We start from the raw sequence: 20,649 nt of genomic DNA, 5'->3' as shown, positions 1-20,649 counted from the left end.
CACAGCTCAATACTTAAACCCAATGTTAATAAATTAACTATTAATTATAAGATAAAACTGTAAACCATTGGAGTTGAAATGAAGCGACTTGTATAATATACTGTATTATATTTGTGATGCTTGATATTTTTATTTACTATGCCAGTCTGTATAAGTGACACTGCATATTAAATTTTCGTTTTATAGCCAATCTAGAATAATTTATAATATTTTACTATTCATATTTATAAGGTTATTAGTATAAGACAAACATAATACATAAACATTCACGATCTTTGCAATATGAAAGATGTTTTGAAACAGTGTTATCACCATATTAAATAAGAACATAGCTCATGACAATAAAGTTATAACAATTTTATAAAAATTCTCATACAAATTTCCATACAAAAATACATAGTATTTACATGCAATAATTATTATTAAAATGTTAATTATTCAATCAATTTTGAATGTTCTACATTGCAGCTTACAGCCGCTTTAAGAGTTGATTATTCACCTAACATAGGCCACTTACCCGATGATTGGATCCCAATCGCTAATCTTTGAATACAGCGTCTGTATTGAGTTAGTAATATTATAATGATGAGTATAAAATGAGTGCAAAGTTAAATGAATACAAAATATAAGTTCAATCGAACTTGTGGAATTGGAATTCCAGTAACACTTAGAGATTACCTAAGCAGTTTAGAGATAATCAACATATCTAAAATGACATACATCTTATAAGTTATAGAATCACAGTAATTATGACTAACAATACATTTATTCTAGACCATTCGAAGAAGCGTTGGAAGAGTTTGATCTCTCCATGTAATCCCAAAGACCAGGTGCCAAATTTGACTGAGAACGATTCAGTTCTGAAAAAGAGAAAATCATACTCTCATTCATCTTTTTAATTTAACTTCACTACATTTCGAACAGATAAGGACATTTTTCCATAAATTATATTTTCTTCAAGATTTGGAAGTTTTAACTTTTGTAGAATAGCTCTTTCTTTCTGCAAATAGCATACCGTATCCAATATTGGATAGAAAAACAAGAAAAAAACGGGCATACTGTAATACAAAATTGAATGACTTAGGTACAATATTTATATTGGAGCGCAAAAAAATTATGAAAACCTTGTAATGAGGAAGAATATTTTGTGCAAAAAATATTTTTTTATCATTGAATCAATAAAAGAATAGATACTATAAATGTGTAATTAACCATAGTACACTCATTTTTGACTATTTTTTTTTTAATTTGACATTTTTTTAAAATTTCTATTCTCACACAAAGGGGAAGACAAAATGAAATTAGTGAAAGAAATTAAATGACCTGCTATTGAAGCCAGAATCCTACGTCGAGCTCCTACCAGAGAAACGCCGATTTCTTTCAAGTCCTGTTCAGTTAATGTGCGAAACGTCGGCAGATCAATGTGATGCATATGGAAAAGAGCTGAAAAATAGAAACATATTCATAGAATTTTTACACAAACCACAAACGCAATAAATGTGAATAAAAATATGATTTCAACGTTTTCTTGATTTATGAGCTAAAAAATATTGAACAGTGTATATAAGCTGCTCTCGTTTACCATAAATAAGTTATCCATATTTCTTGAGTGAAATTTTAAATAAGAGCTTCCTCTATTTTTGCTTTGTGCCTATAAGTATGATGATACTGATTACATTTTACATCAATTACAAAAATTAACTAGGTATATAGTTAATGCCAAATTTGCGGGTTTCCAGTGTATTCACACATAAATATCTAAAAGAAATAAAAAAGATTGATTAGTCATTGAAGGCAAAGTGTACGTCTTATTGCTCATCAAACTATCAGCTTGATTTGTAGTAGGATGATTTTGGTAGAGTTATGAATCATAACTGATTGAATTTTCACAAAATCATCAATCAATATATATCATAAATTCTACCTCAATCAATTATATTTGAATCACACCATTTGATGTTTTTGTTTATTTAAAAATGAAATTTATTTATTTATTTACTCTTCACTTTCCTCCTGCTACAACGAGGAACAATAATTGAGAATCTACTAGAGGAGAAATAAAGTTACATAAAAATGTTAATTACTTACGAATATACATTTCGAGATTGAGAGACGCCAAGAGAGAAGGAATCGTATATGACTCAGAGCTGGTGATGACCTCCATGTGTTGACTGGAAACAGCTTCCAATATATTGCTGTTACCGTACTGGTTGCCCTGGCTTGCACCTCCCCATGCACCATCAACATCTGAAGAGTTCTGAAAATAACAACACAAAAATAATTGAATAGAGACTATATACACATTGTGGAATATTATTAGTAACAAGAAAGAGAATATCTTAAGATCATAAATCCCTCAATTATTGTTCAGAAAGAAACATTATTCTAATAATATATGCATTCCTATAACATTAATTAACTATATAAAAACCCAGAATAATCTAACTTGAAAAATTTATATTAGTGAATGATTGTAAATCCTGTTAAACTATAATTAATTAATATTTGATTTTGATGCACAGTTTGCAAGAATGTGGTTGATATCCCTCAAGGCTCTCCTAGCCATATTGATGGACGCATATAGATATTTCAAATATATTGTATCAAATGTAACAGTTAAAAAATGGCATGTTATGATGGGGTAAAAATGTTTACACCAATATCAATGTGGAAATTTATATATTGAAAATGAACTTTATTCTGCCTTTGAATAATACAACAGTTAAAACAACTCATCAACATCATAATTATGCGTATGATGAAAGGAGTGAAGTCAATTTTGTTTATATCTATTTTCTCTGTAAGGTCATAATAAATTGAATTGTTTCAAGAATGAAAATGACTGTTATAGGTACCTAATTATTGTTTATTAAATCTGTTCTTCAATAAAATTATACATTAAATAAAAACGGTCCACATCAAAATATGTTTGATGTATATATTTGTACTCTTTGAAGTGTACAGTAGTGTTGTTTGTTCTTGTCTTTCTTGTACTCTTCATCCAAACATGATGTCTTCTTCCAAACTCTGCCTTTCATCACAGGATATACTGTACAAGATCTTGTGGAAGGAATCAACTTTGATGAGCAAAATTGGCATACAATTATATTTATAATTGTGTGACGTACCGGACAGTAAGCTTTTACAATTGCATTACGTTAATAGAGAACAATTAATATGTATCACCATTTGTAACCAAGTTATAATTTTTTGTAAATATTGGGGGCTCCACCACTTCCCAGATGGGAAGAAGAGTTACAAAGGAGATACATAGCTGAAGATGGTAGAGCAGATTTTTTAAAGAAATAAAAAGAAGAAATCATTCTAAGAAATAGAAAATTTATTGGTTTACAATATTTTAAAAAGAAATAATTTGAAATGTATAAGTTAAAAGTTATATAATTTAGGCTATGAAGAAAAGGAAAACAGGTTATTATCGAACAAGTCTCAATTATCTTATTTAAAAATGAGTTTCTATTTATTTCAATTTGATTATTTTTTGAAAACTATTTAGGTACAGTATTTAATATTTTGAGGATTTTCCTCTTGGTTTGAATTCTCTACATTTTATTTATTATTTTTAAATTCCTATAAAAAAGAAAAATAACATGACATTATAACTAATAAAATGATGAAAAATTAATTGAGTACGATACCAATCCCCTTTATGATGACCATCTCGTCAGCTTGGCTGGAAGGTGAGGTCTAGAGGAAGGTCCAGGTCCTGGCCAGTCAGAGTCTTTGAGTGTTCGGAGGAGCGGCACAAAAAAGACTGATTCGAAAAAGTGGGAAAATTTAATATGAAAATGCCGGCTGGTGGGGAGACTGGAAAGTTCCACCACTCTGAAGCTCTGCGATTTTTCATTCAGTCAGCGCAATTTGGCTTTCTAGTGATCCTGATTTTACTATTGAAAATTAAAAAGGGAAATAAATTAAAAATTTGATGTGCTTGAGGAGCTGTCAAAACCCATGGTTTATGACAATTGTAGCCAGGAGATGGGCAGTAAATTTCGTAGTAGGCTACCATAATATTTATAGATTTTGGAAAAGTGATTAATTTCAATTACACAAACATAGATGAATGTGTCTTGGGAAAAATTTATAGATCTATGAAAACACTAACCTGCAGCTCATTCATGACAACGGCTGGGCCTGATCTGCTCAAGCCATAGCCGGCCCACGTTGACGTGGGCACTCTGGGGTCATCGGGATGTGGTTTCGTCTGAAGAGCTGCCAACCAAAAATAAATACTACATTTGAAAAGTTATAAAATATCATTCATTTTCATGATCTATTTATTGTATTGTGATCAAAAATACATATACACACTGTATTCAGTATCTTATATAGGGCCTACTTGATTACTTTAGTTTTGATTTATGCCTCTATCAATAAATGTAGGGATGAATACTAATTATAATACTAGTTCTAAAATACGAATTTTCATTTTCTGATTCATTATCTATGTTTCTTCTCATAAGGTAATATTGTAGCTTCTCCTGAGGAATTAAATTGCAATAGATTCAATGCTCTGGAATCTAAAACCCATCTACACTGATTATTATAGGTAATTTCGAATTTTCAATGAATGTCACATTTGAAAAAGATGTTCAATAAAAATGCACTCATATTTCCAATTGTAAACATTTGTATAAATTTCCATTTTTCTGTGAGTCTTCAAGAAATATGTGAAAGAATTCTTGATAGTATGGGAACAATTTATATATAAGCAACTGTATGAATAATGTATAATAATGAAATCTCTACATTACGTAGGCTACTTTTATTTTTGAAGATAATTTGCTAACTAAGTTATTGTGAATTATTTAAATTCAAAGCTCTGCTGCTACATATTATTCTAAATTGGGTACGGGAAAATAAATATTTAATTAAAATATTAGGGACCCGCTCTTTGTATTGCTTGTTATTACAGTTGAATTAATGTGTGTTACAGTTAGGCCTAAACATAAATCATTCTTTTCAAGTTCTACTAACATAATTATATTATCTACTGGATGTAGAAATATGATTTATTATGACTTTTGAAAAAATTAGTTAATCTTCTTCCCAATCCAATACTGTTTGCTAAAGAGTGAACTTTGTCTGCAAACAGGAGCATATCTCACAATTGAAAATAAAATAGGGAATTCGCTTAGCGTACACACATGAGATATTATAAACTGAAAATAATGGGAATAAAATAATAATGACAATGAACATGAATGATACCAAATAGTAAATATAATAAATAATTAAAACCACACACACACACACACACACACACACACACACACACACACACACTCATACAACATGGAGCTGATTTTGTTAAATCATAGCTTACACCTTCCAATGGTGTATCAAAAAAAAAGAAGAACGAGTGAATAAAGTTCAGATTAAAATTCCAAAAAGATCCTCAATCTCTCCCGGTGAACGATTCATCAACCACAATCTTAATCTAGATTTAAAAGAAGCAATACTAGCTACATTTTTGACTTCAGTGGGAAGACAGTTGAAAAATTTCGGGCCCAAAAAAACGAAGCTCTTCTGAAACAAAGTACAATGAGAACGAGGCAATGTTATGAACCCCCTCTCAGCATTCCTAGTGTAATAGGGTAGGCCTACATCAGGTCCATGGTTACCACTTTTCTTATAAAATAGTGCCAGAACCTTGAAGACATACAGATATCTCAACGGCAGGATGGATCTTGCTTTAAAAAGTGGGAATGAGTGGACTCGCCCACCCTCACCGCAAATAACACGGATAATTGCCTTCTGCAGCCTAATCAAAGGCAAGAAATGAGATATATAAGTGGATGCCCAGCACGAAATACCATACCCAAGTCTGGACTGCACAAATGCATAGTACATATTAGTGACAACATTACCGGGAAACAGATGCCTTATGTGATAGAATTTCCGCAGCATCAGAAAGAGAACCTGCTTCAGCTTCTTGATATGGAGCCTCCAAGTTAGAGTATCATCTAAAATTAACCCTAGGTACTTGATAGAATTGGTCCGGCAGACAACATCACAATTACAATTCCGCTGCCCCATCAAGCAATCCATATCATGATACCTGAGCGGGGTAGGGCGGTCAACCGAGGTAGACAAGGAAAAGCACATATACTTAGTTTTGTTCGAATTCAGAGCCAACCTGTTCATTCCAAACCACAAGCTAAGATCATTGAGATCTCTCTGCATCATATTGCACAAAATATGAGAATCCTTAGCAACATAAACCAGGGCTGTGTCATCAGCAAATGATGTAACACATCCCTTGAATTTATGGTTGAACAAGTCATTAATATAAACCAGAAATAGAACCGGGCCCAGTACAGATCCTTGGGGAACACCACAATTCAACAAAGTCAAAGTATTACTTTTTACTCCTTGCACTGTAACACATTGCTTTCTTCCACTCAGGTAAGAATGGAACCACTGGAGAATGTTTCCTCTAATTCCAGCCCTACGCAGTTTCTCCAGCAATATAGAGTGACAGACTGTGTCAAAGGCTTTTCTAATATCCAAGAAAAGGCCTGAGACCCTGCAGCCTTCTGGACTATTCAAACCTGTATAAATACCCTTCAAAAAGCAGTTCAATGCCATTTCGGTGCTTAAACCTTCCTGAAATCCAAACTGACATTCATGAATAAGTTTTGTCTTATCGAAAAATCTAATAAGGCGTTTCTTTACCAGTTTTTCAAAAATCTTTGAAAAAACTGAGAGAAGAGAGACTGGTCTAAAGTTACCTACATCATATTCATCACCACTTTTGTATATAGGTACTAACTTTACTCAAATAAATTGTTACACATCTACAGTAGACAACCACTCACCTTTTATTCACTGAGAGAATGTAAAAATTAACTTACCAAGGAAATGAATAGCTTGCATGATTTAATACATTGAGTAGTCTACTGTAATGAGGCAAATCATAAGGATTAATAAGGTTCCCCACAAAAAAATTAATTGATCCTATCCAAGTATCACAATAACATGTATACCTTCTACAATGCCATGTTATTGAAAGAATTATTTGACAATGATCAATTAATACACAAACAAATAATACCACAAATTATAATAATTATTATTACCAAGTAGAGCCTGCTGCTTCATCTCTTGGTATTCTATATGTGATTTCCTACCAAAGCCAGGAGCTCTCCAATCTTGATAATAAAAAAATGTTCATATGAAAAAGCGAAGAAAAATGACATGGTATATGGTAGCTCTAAAAAATCAACATTAACCATTTTATGGATTAAACATATTTATCCGATTTAATACTTTGATGACAGCAAGTTACTTGATGAAAATCTGAAGTTTTCTGTGAGTATCTTTAAGTCTGTTAAAGTCGAAATAAATTTTCTCGAATAGTTCTCAAGTTGCGGATAGAGTGGTGGATCCGGATTAAATAAATTGAAATAATTGACCCTATCATGGTATTTGTGCATGATTCAATCAATACTATATACTATTTATTGTTTCAAATATCTAATATGAGAAGATGAAAGATTTTTGTGTATAGGGGGATCAAGTCTTCTGGAAGATCTTAGAAAGTCAATGGAATTACTATGGACAGCCTTTCTGCTACAAGATGTGTGTACGTAGTTTATTTTGTAACATATGAATTGATGAGTATTCTCAATAAAATCCTCAACAAATCAAAATTTCAAATCTATACAGATCCTGTTAACATTGTCCTTCTTGTATTTTCAATGGTTTTTCGTGAAATTATAGCAATATATTCGTGCATTGAAATTTCAATTAAAATGAAATTATTGAATTAGACAAGTTCTCACTAAAATCACAACGTTTAGAACATATATGTTTGTGATGCACTTCTATTTCACAATCTTCAATGGCTAATATAATAACAATGATAATGAAACTAGAATAAAACAAAAAGTAAATGAACAATTAGAAAAAAAGAAAAAATGAAAATTTTAATAGATAAATGACATACCATTGCTATTGGCACTGAGGCTGAGATCACTGCTTATGTTCGGTATTTGTCCACTGCCGTGAGCTGACTTGGAATTAGGACTGAGCATTGGACTGCTGCATCTACTGTTCTGTGATGAATGTGTCTCCTCTGCAACATCCAATCAAGTACAATTAGTCTTCACTATTCAGTTTCCATTGAAAATTAATAAAGAGAAACAGATACGAGTAATATGGTAGGTAACAAAATAATGTGTATATAGTCCACAGGGGACAATATTGAAAAAACTAATAATAATTTCATAATTCTTGGGTTTACCCAATTGTGTGAATGAATGAAATGAGGTTGTAATAATAAATGTTTTTTTTTCAAATTGTACCAGACCTTTAATATTGATAATGATTGATTGTATTAATAAGACATTTTACAGTATTAAATAAACCAACAATAGTTATAGGCCTAATAATCAGGAATATATTGATGACTAAAAGAGCGTGAAATCATATTATATATTATTGGTCTTATCAAGTTACTAACTATATAGTCAAGCGGACAAAAATAGTCCGATTGAGATTGTAACGTCTGAGTAGGCCTACTCCCTCACCCCCTATCACCCGCTCTCAGACGTTGCCAATTCGTCTGGTGTATTATGAAAGATATTCAATTATTCTAATTTATAATCAGCAGTGGACAACGTTGATCAACTCTTATTTGGCAACGTTGCACTCAACTGTTCCAATTTCCATTGGACTAATTCTACATAAGTATTGAGGTAGCCTAATCTTACTCACTGAAAATATCAGGAAGCGATAGTGAAGAAACTTGTCCAAGAGCATTTTCGTTGAGACTTCCCTGCTGTTGATGTTGAGAGAAAAATTGTGATATTTGGTAGAATAGTTGATTAAGATCTGGTTCAGGCAGATTCCCTGGCAGCCCTGGTATGTTTTGGCACCCCATCGGTGGTTCATTCACTTTTACAGGCTTCACTAGAAAAACGAAAAAGAATGCTCAGAAAAAATAGGTTGGAAACGGAAATATATTTTTGTTAATTCCCGAACGTCTGATTTCATGTGTAATTTGAATAGAATACTAGTTTTATTTAAATCCGTTATCAATAACTTATTATGATTCATATCTCTGGTTGTGGGAAACAATAAATATCGCCACCAGAGAATAAGAACCTTACCACAAGACCTTTTAGAACATAAATAATATTATCTTAGCAATAATAATTTATTGCCTAGTTTTTTCAATATGAATAATTTACACAATTTTTACGGTAGTGTAATTTATTATTAATTGATCATTGGAATAGCCTATGTAAGAAAATAGTATGATAATATTCAATAAATTTGAGAATCCCAATAAAGAATCTCAATTCGGAGAATTGAACATCTCAAAAAGAGAAAGATAAAAATAAAGTTCATAAAAATTATTTGCTTTACTTTAATTGTTCAAATATACCAGTACCGTATTTTATTAATCCAGATTATTCCTAGACTATTATAGTCTAGAAATAATAAGTATATCTCAGACAAAACGTATCCTACGGTTTCAAAATAGGCTAGTTACAACGACATGATTTTAAATCAACAAGCTTACGTTGTCTTATAATCTTCCATACAGACAGTTAGTTCCCTCTCATTACTGAATTTATAATATACAATCATCCCCTTTTGTAATTAGCATTACTCATTCATCAAATATAAAGCAAAGACCAGTGGCCCACCTTGCAGTCATTCTTAGCTGAACAAAAATGAGCATTACAAAACTCAATTATATCAAGGTAACTAGTCACTCAATCATGTACCTAACTCATATAACATAATAAAAATAATACTTTTATTCACTTCTTGTCAAAAGTTGAGAGTCGAGAAAATAAATCACTAAATATTACTTACTTGGAGTTGGAAAGTTTGGAATGTTATACGTTGAAGGGATACTTGCAACAATTCTTTGTTCTTTCAGTCCCTTTAATTGTCGGTAAGCTTCATAAATATTGTCTGCAACAGAAATAGAATATTATTGAAGTCTAAATTCAATTACATTTTTCAGAAATCATTTGATTCCAAACTTTTAAACTGAGAGCAAAGTTGATCTGATTGAAAAATAAGGTAAAGACAAAAAATACATGCCATTCTTCCACAGTCTGAAAAAGTACAATTGAAATAATAATGCGTTGATGTTGTCAATAACACTTTATTTGTTCAAAATCGATTTAAATTACAAAACCAGGTTTCTAATTTAAATTAGTTTTGATCAAAAATAGTGGTAGGGACAATATCGACGTCTTATTATTACAATTATGAAGAAATGCCACAACATATCCTACCATACAATTAAAATATTATTAAGTAAAATTGAATTTTCTCCATTACCGTAGGCTACATCTAATCTAATTCACATTATATGTAAACTTGAGCTCTAGGAATATGCATTGAATGGGATATTTAGCATATAAAATTAATTTGAAACCAAAATAAAGATGTTGAAATTTACACTATGAACAGAGATATTGTGGAATTTCTAAATATTAAGGTGGAATAAATAATATAGGGTGAATGTGGAACTGACAATATTGCTTTTATTCCACCTCAATAAAGATTTTGATTTCTTGAATTCTTGATTTCTTGGAAATTTTAATTTGTGTTGAAACTCAAACACCTGAATAAGAAATGTGTGAATGAGTAAAGAATGAAAATACAACAGAATTAAGTCGATGACTATTGAAAGAAAACTCTTAAGATAATAGAACCTGCAATTTTCAAAGCCCTGTACTATTATGATTTTGATAAGAGTGGATAATATAAATGGGATAAAATCGTAAGTTTGCTGTGTTCACCACTGGGAGCCCGGAGATCAACTCTGAATGTTTCTGTGTAAATATAGAGAAACACTTCTTGAAATGTATTTAAAAGAAGCACATTAATTTTGTATTAAATTACGTTCTATTGTATGTATCATATAAGGTTCATTCACTGATTTGATTTTTCATTTGACTGGAATAAATAATATGGTGATTTTTATGAAATGAATAGGCTATATTTATATTCTCTGCAAATTAATGTTCGATTCTTACCTGCTTGTCTCTCAATGCCCTTGATGATGATTGAGATCGAATTTAGACGAGGTTTCTGTTTGACAATGATGGATAGTTGTAAGTTGTACATGATAGTGTTTATTTGGTCGGTGCTTGGAAATTTGTCCTCCAATTCAAACATTAATAATAGCGGTAAAGATCCCTAAAACACAAAAAATCCAGCAATTCAAGATTATGAATGGTGTATTGTATCCGAAATTTATATTGAATGTGGAAAGAAAATATTGAAAGTAAAAAGTAATGTTTCACTATCGATATTTCTGGAAATTTTTAGATTCAAAGCACAAGGTTAACTTGTAAAAAATAGAAATTGATTGTTGATCTGGAACATGTAAACTCATCAAAATTCTGCTGGCAAAAGTAATAAATGATCCTGCTCATAAGCAGGGATGCTTATAAAATAGAAAATTCTAAAAGATAGAATTCACGAGGTATATTATGAGAGATTTTCACAATATTAACCAAAATATGTATGAATTATTGAATTCTTACCATGAGCATTTGACGAGCTAAATAAACGTCATGAATTGCACCAGTAATAGAAACATTGCTCTTTTTAAGAGTCGGAACACAGGGGTTATCCACATCTGGGAATAAAATTTTAGTTTTTGTCAATCCCATTATCTTTAGTAGATTACTATCACCATTTCCACGAACAATTTGATGATGGTGCGGTGATATCTCCATGAACATTTGGATTTGAACACCAACCTATAAAGAAAATAATACTTGAGTTAAACGACAGTGAGTTAATAGATGAAGACGCAAGAATGAATGAACGAAATGAATAATATATAAATATAATTAAATCATGAAATAAAAATATAACGTATTAAGTATAAACGACACAAGAATGAAGATTAAGGTGTCATATTTCTAAAACAAAGATATTTTAGTTTTTTTTATGCACTGATAATTGTCATTAGAATTGATTCGGTGCAGTATCTCTAGAGTAGGCTATCTTCCATAAATCCTATTGTTATGTGAATAATTGTTTAATTAATAATACATACGAGACCTGAATGTGTAAAGTGATACGTCTGTATGTTTGTAAGAAAGAAATAAGTAGCCTATAGAAAAAGCTGTTGGTCAAAAGTTATTAATTATTACGAAGGGAGCCTGTTGATAATTAACCATAGGACAATTGTCTTATGCTATTATTTTTATAAATTTCCACAGTGTCATAATGATCCAAGCTACAATTTACAATCATCCAATCATTAGAATAAGTATGACTTAACAATAATATTTTTGGAAATAGTAGTAGGGTAGTTGCTCACCGCCATTGGTCCACAAAGACGATGGACCAGTTGAAGAGTGGCCTCCTCCACTTGTTTCACTTCTTGTTCACAGCCTTTGACCACAACTAGAGTCGAGTAGAGTTTCGATTGTGTTTGAAATTTGACATGAACGTTGTATCTCTCTTGTAAGCCAGTGATGTATGAAGACGCCAGCTCCGATGCTGAATGAACTGTTCCCATCACTGGAAGTTGGAATGTAAATGCTAACGATGAAAGTTCCTAAAAAAAAATGTTTGTAAATATTATGGGTGAAGGATGAAATAATAGATGAACTGGAATACTTCAATACCGTAGTTATACATTTTAAAACGTGAACTATCTAGAAGAATGTAATATACATTAAAAAATCTCTCTCTTCTGTACATAGGGCTACTTGTAATATAAATAGAAATAAAAATCTCAGTACCATTTTTTGGATTATTTTAAATAATGTTTTGTTGTTTCGATTTAGTACCATTTTTTTGAATTATTTCAAATAATTCAAAAAAAGGGTAGGCCTACTGATTTAAAAAAGGGTACCATTTTTTAATTATTTTAAATAATATTCAAAAAGGAGTACCTACTGAGATTTTTATTTCTATTTATATTAAAAAATCGGGTCGATGTCAAACGAGGCAAACGACAGAAGAGTCCTGCGACAGTCGAGACCAGCGACGGTAGAGACCTACGACATTCGAGGCCAGCGACGGTAGAGGACTCCTGAAAAAGAGGCTCAAATGTCGCCTGCGTTAGGCGACAGTTGAGGCCTCTCTGATTTTTGTACAGCCCCGACAATCGAGACCTGCGACGGTAGAGGACTCCTGAAAAAAGGCCTCAATTGTCGCCTGCGCTAAGCTCTCCAGAATGGCAGACAGCACCAAAAGAATTATCATTTAATTAGTATGGATACACCAGCAATTGAATAATAATAATATTAATATTATATATTATATCTTATTATTCCTTCCATAATTATTATGAATAAGTATTGCAACTTTACAACTGTAAATATACCTTTAAATTGTTTTGACGTTGACTATACATTGAAAAATTTTTATGTCAATAAATGAACTTTTATTTCTATTAAGTTCAGCATGTAAAATATAGAGACCCGCATCTTTCCACCCTTCAATTAAGTTTTGTCAACGAAGGTGGTCAAGTCTTATCAAATTGAAAAGAGCATTCAGTTCACCCGGTAGTATGTTTGATATTATATACATTCCATTTACTTGGATGATGGTCCCTAAACACATTATGCTGAATATTTATCTATCTTCTATCTATCTATAAGACGAGATGGTGTCTGTCTTTCTGTCTGTTTGTTTGTGAACTCATCACGCTTGAAATACTTGACTGATTAAGCTGTAATTCTTCACAAAGATGGCCTGTATACCGACAAGTGTCATGGGCCTATTTTCGTTTTGAAAATCCTTTAAAGATAAGCCCTACGATCCTTCAAAGTTCATATGCTTTTTTATGAAGGAAGTTTCCATTATTTGGTTTTCAAAAAATCAGATGTTATAATCATTACAAAATGTATTTCATAACATCTATTATACACTAGATAAAGATACACTATTGACCCATTAGTACAGGTACAGTCTGGTATCGCAGTAGGATGTGTCCTCAACTGTCGTCTGCTGCAGGCGACTCTCTAATTTTTGTACAAGCCCGACAGTCGAGACCTGCGACATTCGAGGCCAGCGACGGTAAAGGACTCCTGAAAAAATGGCCTCACATGTCGCCTGCGTTAGGCGACAGTTGAAGCCACTCTAATTTTTGTACAGCCCCGACAGTCGAGACCTGCGACGGTAGAGGACTCCTGAAAAAGAGGCCTCAAATGTCGCCTGCGTTAGGCGACAGTAGAGGACTCTTCAATTTTCGTACACTCCCGACAGTCGAGGCCTACGACCGTAGAGGACTGGGAAACAGTCGGTCTCGACTGTCGCGCCCCCAAAAAATCTATCTACGAGTTCCTGTGCTCCTAAAATTTATATCATTCAAAAAATTCATTAATAACGGAATAAGAATATGTTAGGCCTACTCCTTATTTTCCGTAGATTTTCCAAATTTCAATTATCTCCCAAATTTTGCCACATAGTGTAGTAAATACAAAGAAATAAATAAATATACATCACAAATTATTCTAAGAATATATTTTCAAACATCAGCCTGAACACAGAGGCCGAGTGTTTCAAAATGACAGAAAAATGAGAAGAAAATATTTTAATGTTTCAACGTAGAACGAGTACGGTACCTACAGTACGGCATTATAAACATAAAATGAGAAATATAATATTTTTTATATTGTTGAAAAATGAATAAAAATCATTAGTTGGTAGAAAAATGAAATTATAGAGAAAAACAGAAAAATATAGAATCAACAATAACTTAATTATTAAAATTTATAAACCCTGAGAAAATTCAAATTATAGCGTATATTATGCAATGTAAACAATGCAAAAAAGAGAGATTCACTGGATTCAAATTTTAAAATAAGTGTTGAAAGGCAAACTTTATTATTATGGATGTGCATGATACTGTAAGCAGTATTATAATTATGTTACTGATAATTGTTCCCAATTATTCATTAGGAGAAAACTATATTCTCATGAGTTATTGCTTGCTAAATTTATCGTGTAGGCCTATCTCATAGAATTCAAAACTTGAAAATTCACAAAAAATCCTGGAGTAGCCTACTGTAAGAGTCGCTCGCACTAGCTAATAGAACATTGGAGATGTTAGTCTTCATTTTTTGTGTGATATTTTATAAATAATCCATATAACATCTATATTTCATCTATTCTGAGTTCTATTCAATATAGCGAGTTCTTATAGTTAGATTATTCTGTTGAAGTTTGAGATTTTCGTACTACTTGCTAGTATCTAATCGATTGAATTGAGCCACATTCACCTACCCTTATCCTAGATCTTGCTTTCTCCACTTTGCTGATTTCGCCGGCTATCGACACCTGGTTGCTCTTCTCGTTGGGGTTGTTCCGGTTCGAGTCCGGAAAATGGATGTGGCATCCCGTCTCCTCCATCACCTCCTTTATCACTAGACCTCCTTTGCCAATGATGTGCGAGTGATCCGTGTAACTCACCTCCAGTTTCATCATCACTCGACTGCCCTGCAATAACAAAATGCTGCTTTTCAACTATGTATCGTCTCAATATTACTTCTCAACAAGATTAAAAAGAGGAACTATTTGAAAATATAATATTAATGTTTTGAAATTAAAAAAACTGGAAATATTTGAAAATATAATATGAATGTTTTGAAATTAAAGAAAGAGGAACTATTTGAAAATATGATATAAATGTTTTAAAATGTTAAAATCGAATGCAATTAGACGAGAATCCAAATAAGCATTCCTCTGATCACTTCTTCACCAAAAGCGATAGTTAAAAATTTTCCTTAAATTGATTATCGTCATTCAATATTATCATTGTTTATTTCATTATTATTGATTCATTTCAGGATATTAGCAACTAATAACATTTATATGATGGAATAGTGTTGATGTGGGATTCCCCATATTTATTTATTTTTTTATTTATACAATATCATTCTCTACTATGAATGATTGGGAAAGGAAAATTACGATAAGTAATAAATGATAAGTACTCTAGGCCTACAGTATTATATTTTCTGAGTTCAAGAGTTTAGGATTGTCAAGAATATATTACCAGAGACAATCAAATAACTGTATTCTATTCTCTCTGATAGTAGAGAGTTAGTAGAGAGATTTTTGGTAGAGAGTTAGTGTTAGATAGGTAGAGAGTTAGAGTTAGTTATACTTCGAATATTCTTTCCGAAGAATGGACTTTGATATGTCCAAAGCTCCGCCAATTTATGTAGATGCATAATAATATTATCTATTTTATCTATAGTTATTACAAATTGCTTTATTTCATATCATATACAGCTCAATAATTATTTTCTCAGTTTATATTTTGTAAATTCATCTATAATTTTGCTGTATTGTAAGCTATTGTATATAAGTGTACATAAATAAAGTACTCAATCAATCAATAGTACATAACTTAATCCTTTTCTCCATTAAAAACCTTTTCTGTTCTATGATAATGGTTGTAAAACTGTTAAAATTAATGAAGTCCATGAAAATATCAATTCACTAAAAAATTGATTCATTAAAAGTATCAAAACTTAGCCTCTATAGAAATTATTATTATTCTTGAGCTTCAATTCTTTATAAACCTATGAACCACTTTAAACTGTGATCCATTTTCTTAGAATGAAATAGCGACTTGGAATGTTAGTGACTGCTTCTCAATAAATAGCTGTTAAGTTATCCTACAATTTTTGAATTGACAACACATTGAACATTATCGACGAAAGCTGTTTCCCTCTGTTAAAGCATGTTTCAGTTTCTTCAGTCTGAATTTACTTGGTCTGATTAAATTGCAAGTTCAACCAACTAAAGACTAGGGTGGAAAAAAGCGTTTTAATCATATTGTCAATTAGGCCTTCTATAATCATTAAATACCCATTACAATCTACTGGGATAAATACTGGAAAACTGTAAATGTTCAAGTTATAGGGAGCCACAACTAAAAACATTTTCAATGTTCAATAGATACCGGTATATGTTATGACAATTATTTCTGTTTTAGATGGATACATTCCTTTGACGTAACAAAGTAAATAAGGTACGTAAAGTACAGTATTCAAGCAAGGACAATAAAATGGAATAAAAAGAGATAATTTGATTTTAAAAAATACAGAATACATACCCTAGTGTCAAGAACAGACATAATCTTGTTTTTCGCAATCTTAATATCGTCTAACCGTCCAAGAACTCTTATATAGGGGTCTGAAAAATAGAAAAAATAAAAACCAAAGTTTTATAAATAATATTAAATTTCAGTCTCATAATATTTACATTCTGTAAGCTTGTAGTGCAAGTAAAATGCATATCAACAAGTAAAACAAGAGAAAATATCAATGAAGAATCATCTACCGTACTATAGATGATTTGATCATTAATTAACAATGATAGTCATATCTCAGAATTCCTAACACTAGAGGTACGGTACTGAAGTAGGAACCAACAAACATTTTCATTCAAGTTTTGGTATTCAATAAGGCTGATACAGCGAACTGTAGTACGGTAGGCTATTACTTAAATAAGATAAAATTATTCAATTAAACTAAAAATGATGAATTCTGTCAAATATTAAATTCCATTTTTTATGAACAACATAAGATTCTTTGGTTAATAGTTGTATGATTGTTATACCACTTTCCGATATAAGAAGTGTTATATAGAATTATAAGATTTATATAGAATTTTTCGATTTATTTTATCCTATATGCAAGACAGATTTGTCAAAAATAGAATTAAATTCAAACGATACTGTTCGTTTATCGATACTAAATTCATTGGTATAGCTCCAATGATCAAGCATTCCAATTTGATTTTGGAACATTGGCTACAATAAAAAAATAAACTCATAATTATTTAAATTTTTGTTCATTGAAGAAATAAAGATAGAAAACGAAGGGAAACGATTGATGGTTTGTCCATTCACTTCCAATCCACTTTTATCAACTTGATTCCAGCATGAATTTTGTTTGAATATAATAATTTATGATATATATTAAATATATTATATTAAGTGAAAAATTAAATGATGTCTGTTTGATATGAGTCAAATAAAATTGGACTTACCTTTGTGTGACTTTGATCCTATTTTCAATCTGGATGGCCATAAGACATGCGTGTTTGTTTCAGTCATTATCTAAAAAAATGAGTGAATTTTATTCTAGATTTCTTACAATGATTTCATACTTTTTAGCTTCGAATTGCAATTAAAATATTCATAAATTGTCAATTCATACAAATAAGAGCATATTTTTTGTTAGAGTATTGGTTTGTGATTGGAGTTCATTATCAGGATATTCAAACGTAGTTATCATAATTACTGTATTTTGTAGCTTCAGTTGTAGATAGATATAGAAAAATAAGAGTTGGTGAAAAAAGAAACAGCTACCTTAAAAAACTGGACTATGAGAATGAATGAATGTCTCCTTCTCCAAACACAGACTTGTTCCATATTAGAGAAGAAATTTTCAAATAAATTCACCGAATCTGAATTTGGATTAATTTTGATCTCTCCAACTTCAACAAATCATCCATTCCATTCAACAACACTCTCATCTATTGAGACAAAGATTCAGGAAATTAGCGAAAAGAAGAATTTAAACAATGATAGAGGGTATTAATTAGGTGATGTATGAATTAGGAATTAGTAGTCCACTATAATCAATTACAATCAACATATATAGATCCTTAAAAAAGCGAGCCAGTTGCATGTTCTGATAATGTGATAATATAGTGCTGCATATATTCTTTGAATTTTTCTACCAAGTTGTAACCTACTTCAATTATCATTTAAGAGAAATGGTGGAAAAAATGAAAGAAGCAAGAAAACGAACACAAAAACTTACTTTTTGAAAGAAATCATTGGCTGATATGTCAATATCACTGGATCCTGTAAAACAGAACAAATATTACCAGATGAAAATAGAAATAAAAATAAAAATCTCAGTACCCTTTTCGAATTATTTAATCACAACATGTATTATTTTCTTTTTCTTTCTATTTTTATTACAAGTAGCCCTATACAGAAAAGAGATAAATTACCAGATGAGTATTGAATTGCCATTAGCTTGAGGTAGGAAAGGGTGGGGTCTTAAAAAATCTTGAATATACCGGAATAAGATAAATGAATTGAAAATGAATGATTGAATAGACGAACTACTAAATTGAATAATGAAAAAATATGAATTAGCACTATTTCTTTGGATTCTTTAACTATATGAGTACCGTAGGCTACATTATTCACCAGTACAGTATGGTGACTTTTCACAGAAACTTTTATTTTATTTTCATCTGCTCACAAGATTAACTTTCTTAATAAACGAATTGAATAATATTGTATGTTTTTAATAATACCGTGTTCGAAAGACGAAATTTTTTGCCTTCAGCTTATGCTATCCCAGTAACATTCTCCATTGTGAAGTGATCAAATTATCAGTTCTCTCAGCAAGAAGAAAATTGGATATGATAAGAAAATAGTTGATAAATGACAGCTCAGTTAATAATGAAGCTTTATTTTCAACTGTCAGATAACAAACCACCGTTAAATCCCAGACGGAACATGAATCTATGGTTTGAGTGTGAGCTGGTTTTGCTTTTATGATGATGATTTTATTTTACAAACTCGGAATGATATAACACATAAACAAGAATTCAAATGTAAAAATGAAAATCAGAAATATCATAGATTATTAATTTTTAGGTAATTAAAATAAGAATAATATAAAATTCAAAAAATATTGAAATTGAGATTTTTTTCATATATGTGTGATTCCAAAAGAAGCCCTAGAACCAAGATTCATGAGAAATCAGCTAAGAGAGAAAAAAAATATTCTAACAGTATCAAAGAATGTGCGGTATGTCCCGTTTTGAGATTCACGGTACGAGTATATTTTAACAAATCGGATTTCAATTGAGTCTCCAATTAGTAATTTTGTGCTGTTCCCTTGTAACATCGAGTAAAGAGCAACGATAGATTTTACGTAGACTCTAATTCAGCACTGGATTAGAAAAAATAAATTTATAGTGGAGAGTTAAAAAATAACTAAATCCTTCTTTTTTATGGTAGCTCATTCTACTAATTTATATTGAAGTGTATTCTAAGAGCTCTGGGGATATATTTTTAAAGTTTCTTTTTCCGCAAATATTTGATTACCAGAAACTGAGAAGTATACTATACATCTTCATCTTCTATTTTAGAATATCACTATATTCGCACAGTATTATTTCTATGGAGGAGGTAATTAATTAGGTAAGTAATTCTTGAATGAATTTTCATGATTAAATAGACTCAATTCAATTATATCAATGATAAGTTTCTATTGTAATGATCTTAAAAAATCCAAAATGTCTTAGCCTTAAAAAAGTTCCATAAACTCAAATTTAAGCTGTGAATTGAACAAATAATAATTGTACGGTAATCTCAATAAGAATGTGATCTCTTTGATCATTGATATCAAATTACAATGATATATTATTTTGATAATTACAAACACCCCTTTTGAGATTGAGTCTATAGTTGAATTATCATAATGTCCTCAATAAAAATTGCAAATTAAGAATTTTTTTGCCTCAAGTACAAAAAAAATAGTATAAAATTATAAGCAATAATAGCCCCTATATACTGTACTTTATGTCAAGACATTGGAATCAAATAATGAGTAAGGCGTATAACTCATTGGTTTTCTATTAATC

General features: G+C 31.0%; 1 protein-coding gene across 1 annotated transcript; it reads right to left on the bottom strand.

The window, feature by feature from the left end:
- Positions 1 to 93: 93 nt before the first annotated feature.
- On the bottom strand, positions 94 to 18,893 carry LOC111050215 (protein bicaudal C homolog 1). The gene is made up of 15 exons (XM_039421995.1): positions 18,804 to 18,893; positions 18,025 to 18,094; positions 17,087 to 17,166; positions 15,247 to 15,459; positions 12,329 to 12,568; positions 11,541 to 11,759; positions 11,028 to 11,190; positions 9,850 to 9,951; positions 8,740 to 8,934; positions 7,970 to 8,098; positions 7,101 to 7,172; positions 4,124 to 4,230; positions 2,089 to 2,257; positions 1,324 to 1,443; positions 94 to 860 (listed from the first exon to the last, which is right to left on the bottom strand). Exons 2-15 carry the CDS (start codon positions 18,089 to 18,091, stop codon positions 766 to 768), a joined length of 1,971 nt encoding a protein of 656 aa, XP_039277929.1. The 5' UTR covers positions 18,092 to 18,094; positions 18,804 to 18,893; the 3' UTR covers positions 94 to 765.
- Between the last annotated feature and the right edge of the window lie 1,756 nt (positions 18,894 to 20,649).

This window comes from Nilaparvata lugens, chromosome 1, assembly GCF_014356525.2.
Source record: "Nilaparvata lugens isolate BPH chromosome 1, ASM1435652v1, whole genome shotgun sequence".
In the NCBI taxonomy this organism is placed as follows: Eukaryota; Metazoa; Arthropoda; class Insecta; order Hemiptera; family Delphacidae; genus Nilaparvata; species Nilaparvata lugens.
This window is presented reverse-complemented; position numbering and strand designations above follow the sequence as displayed.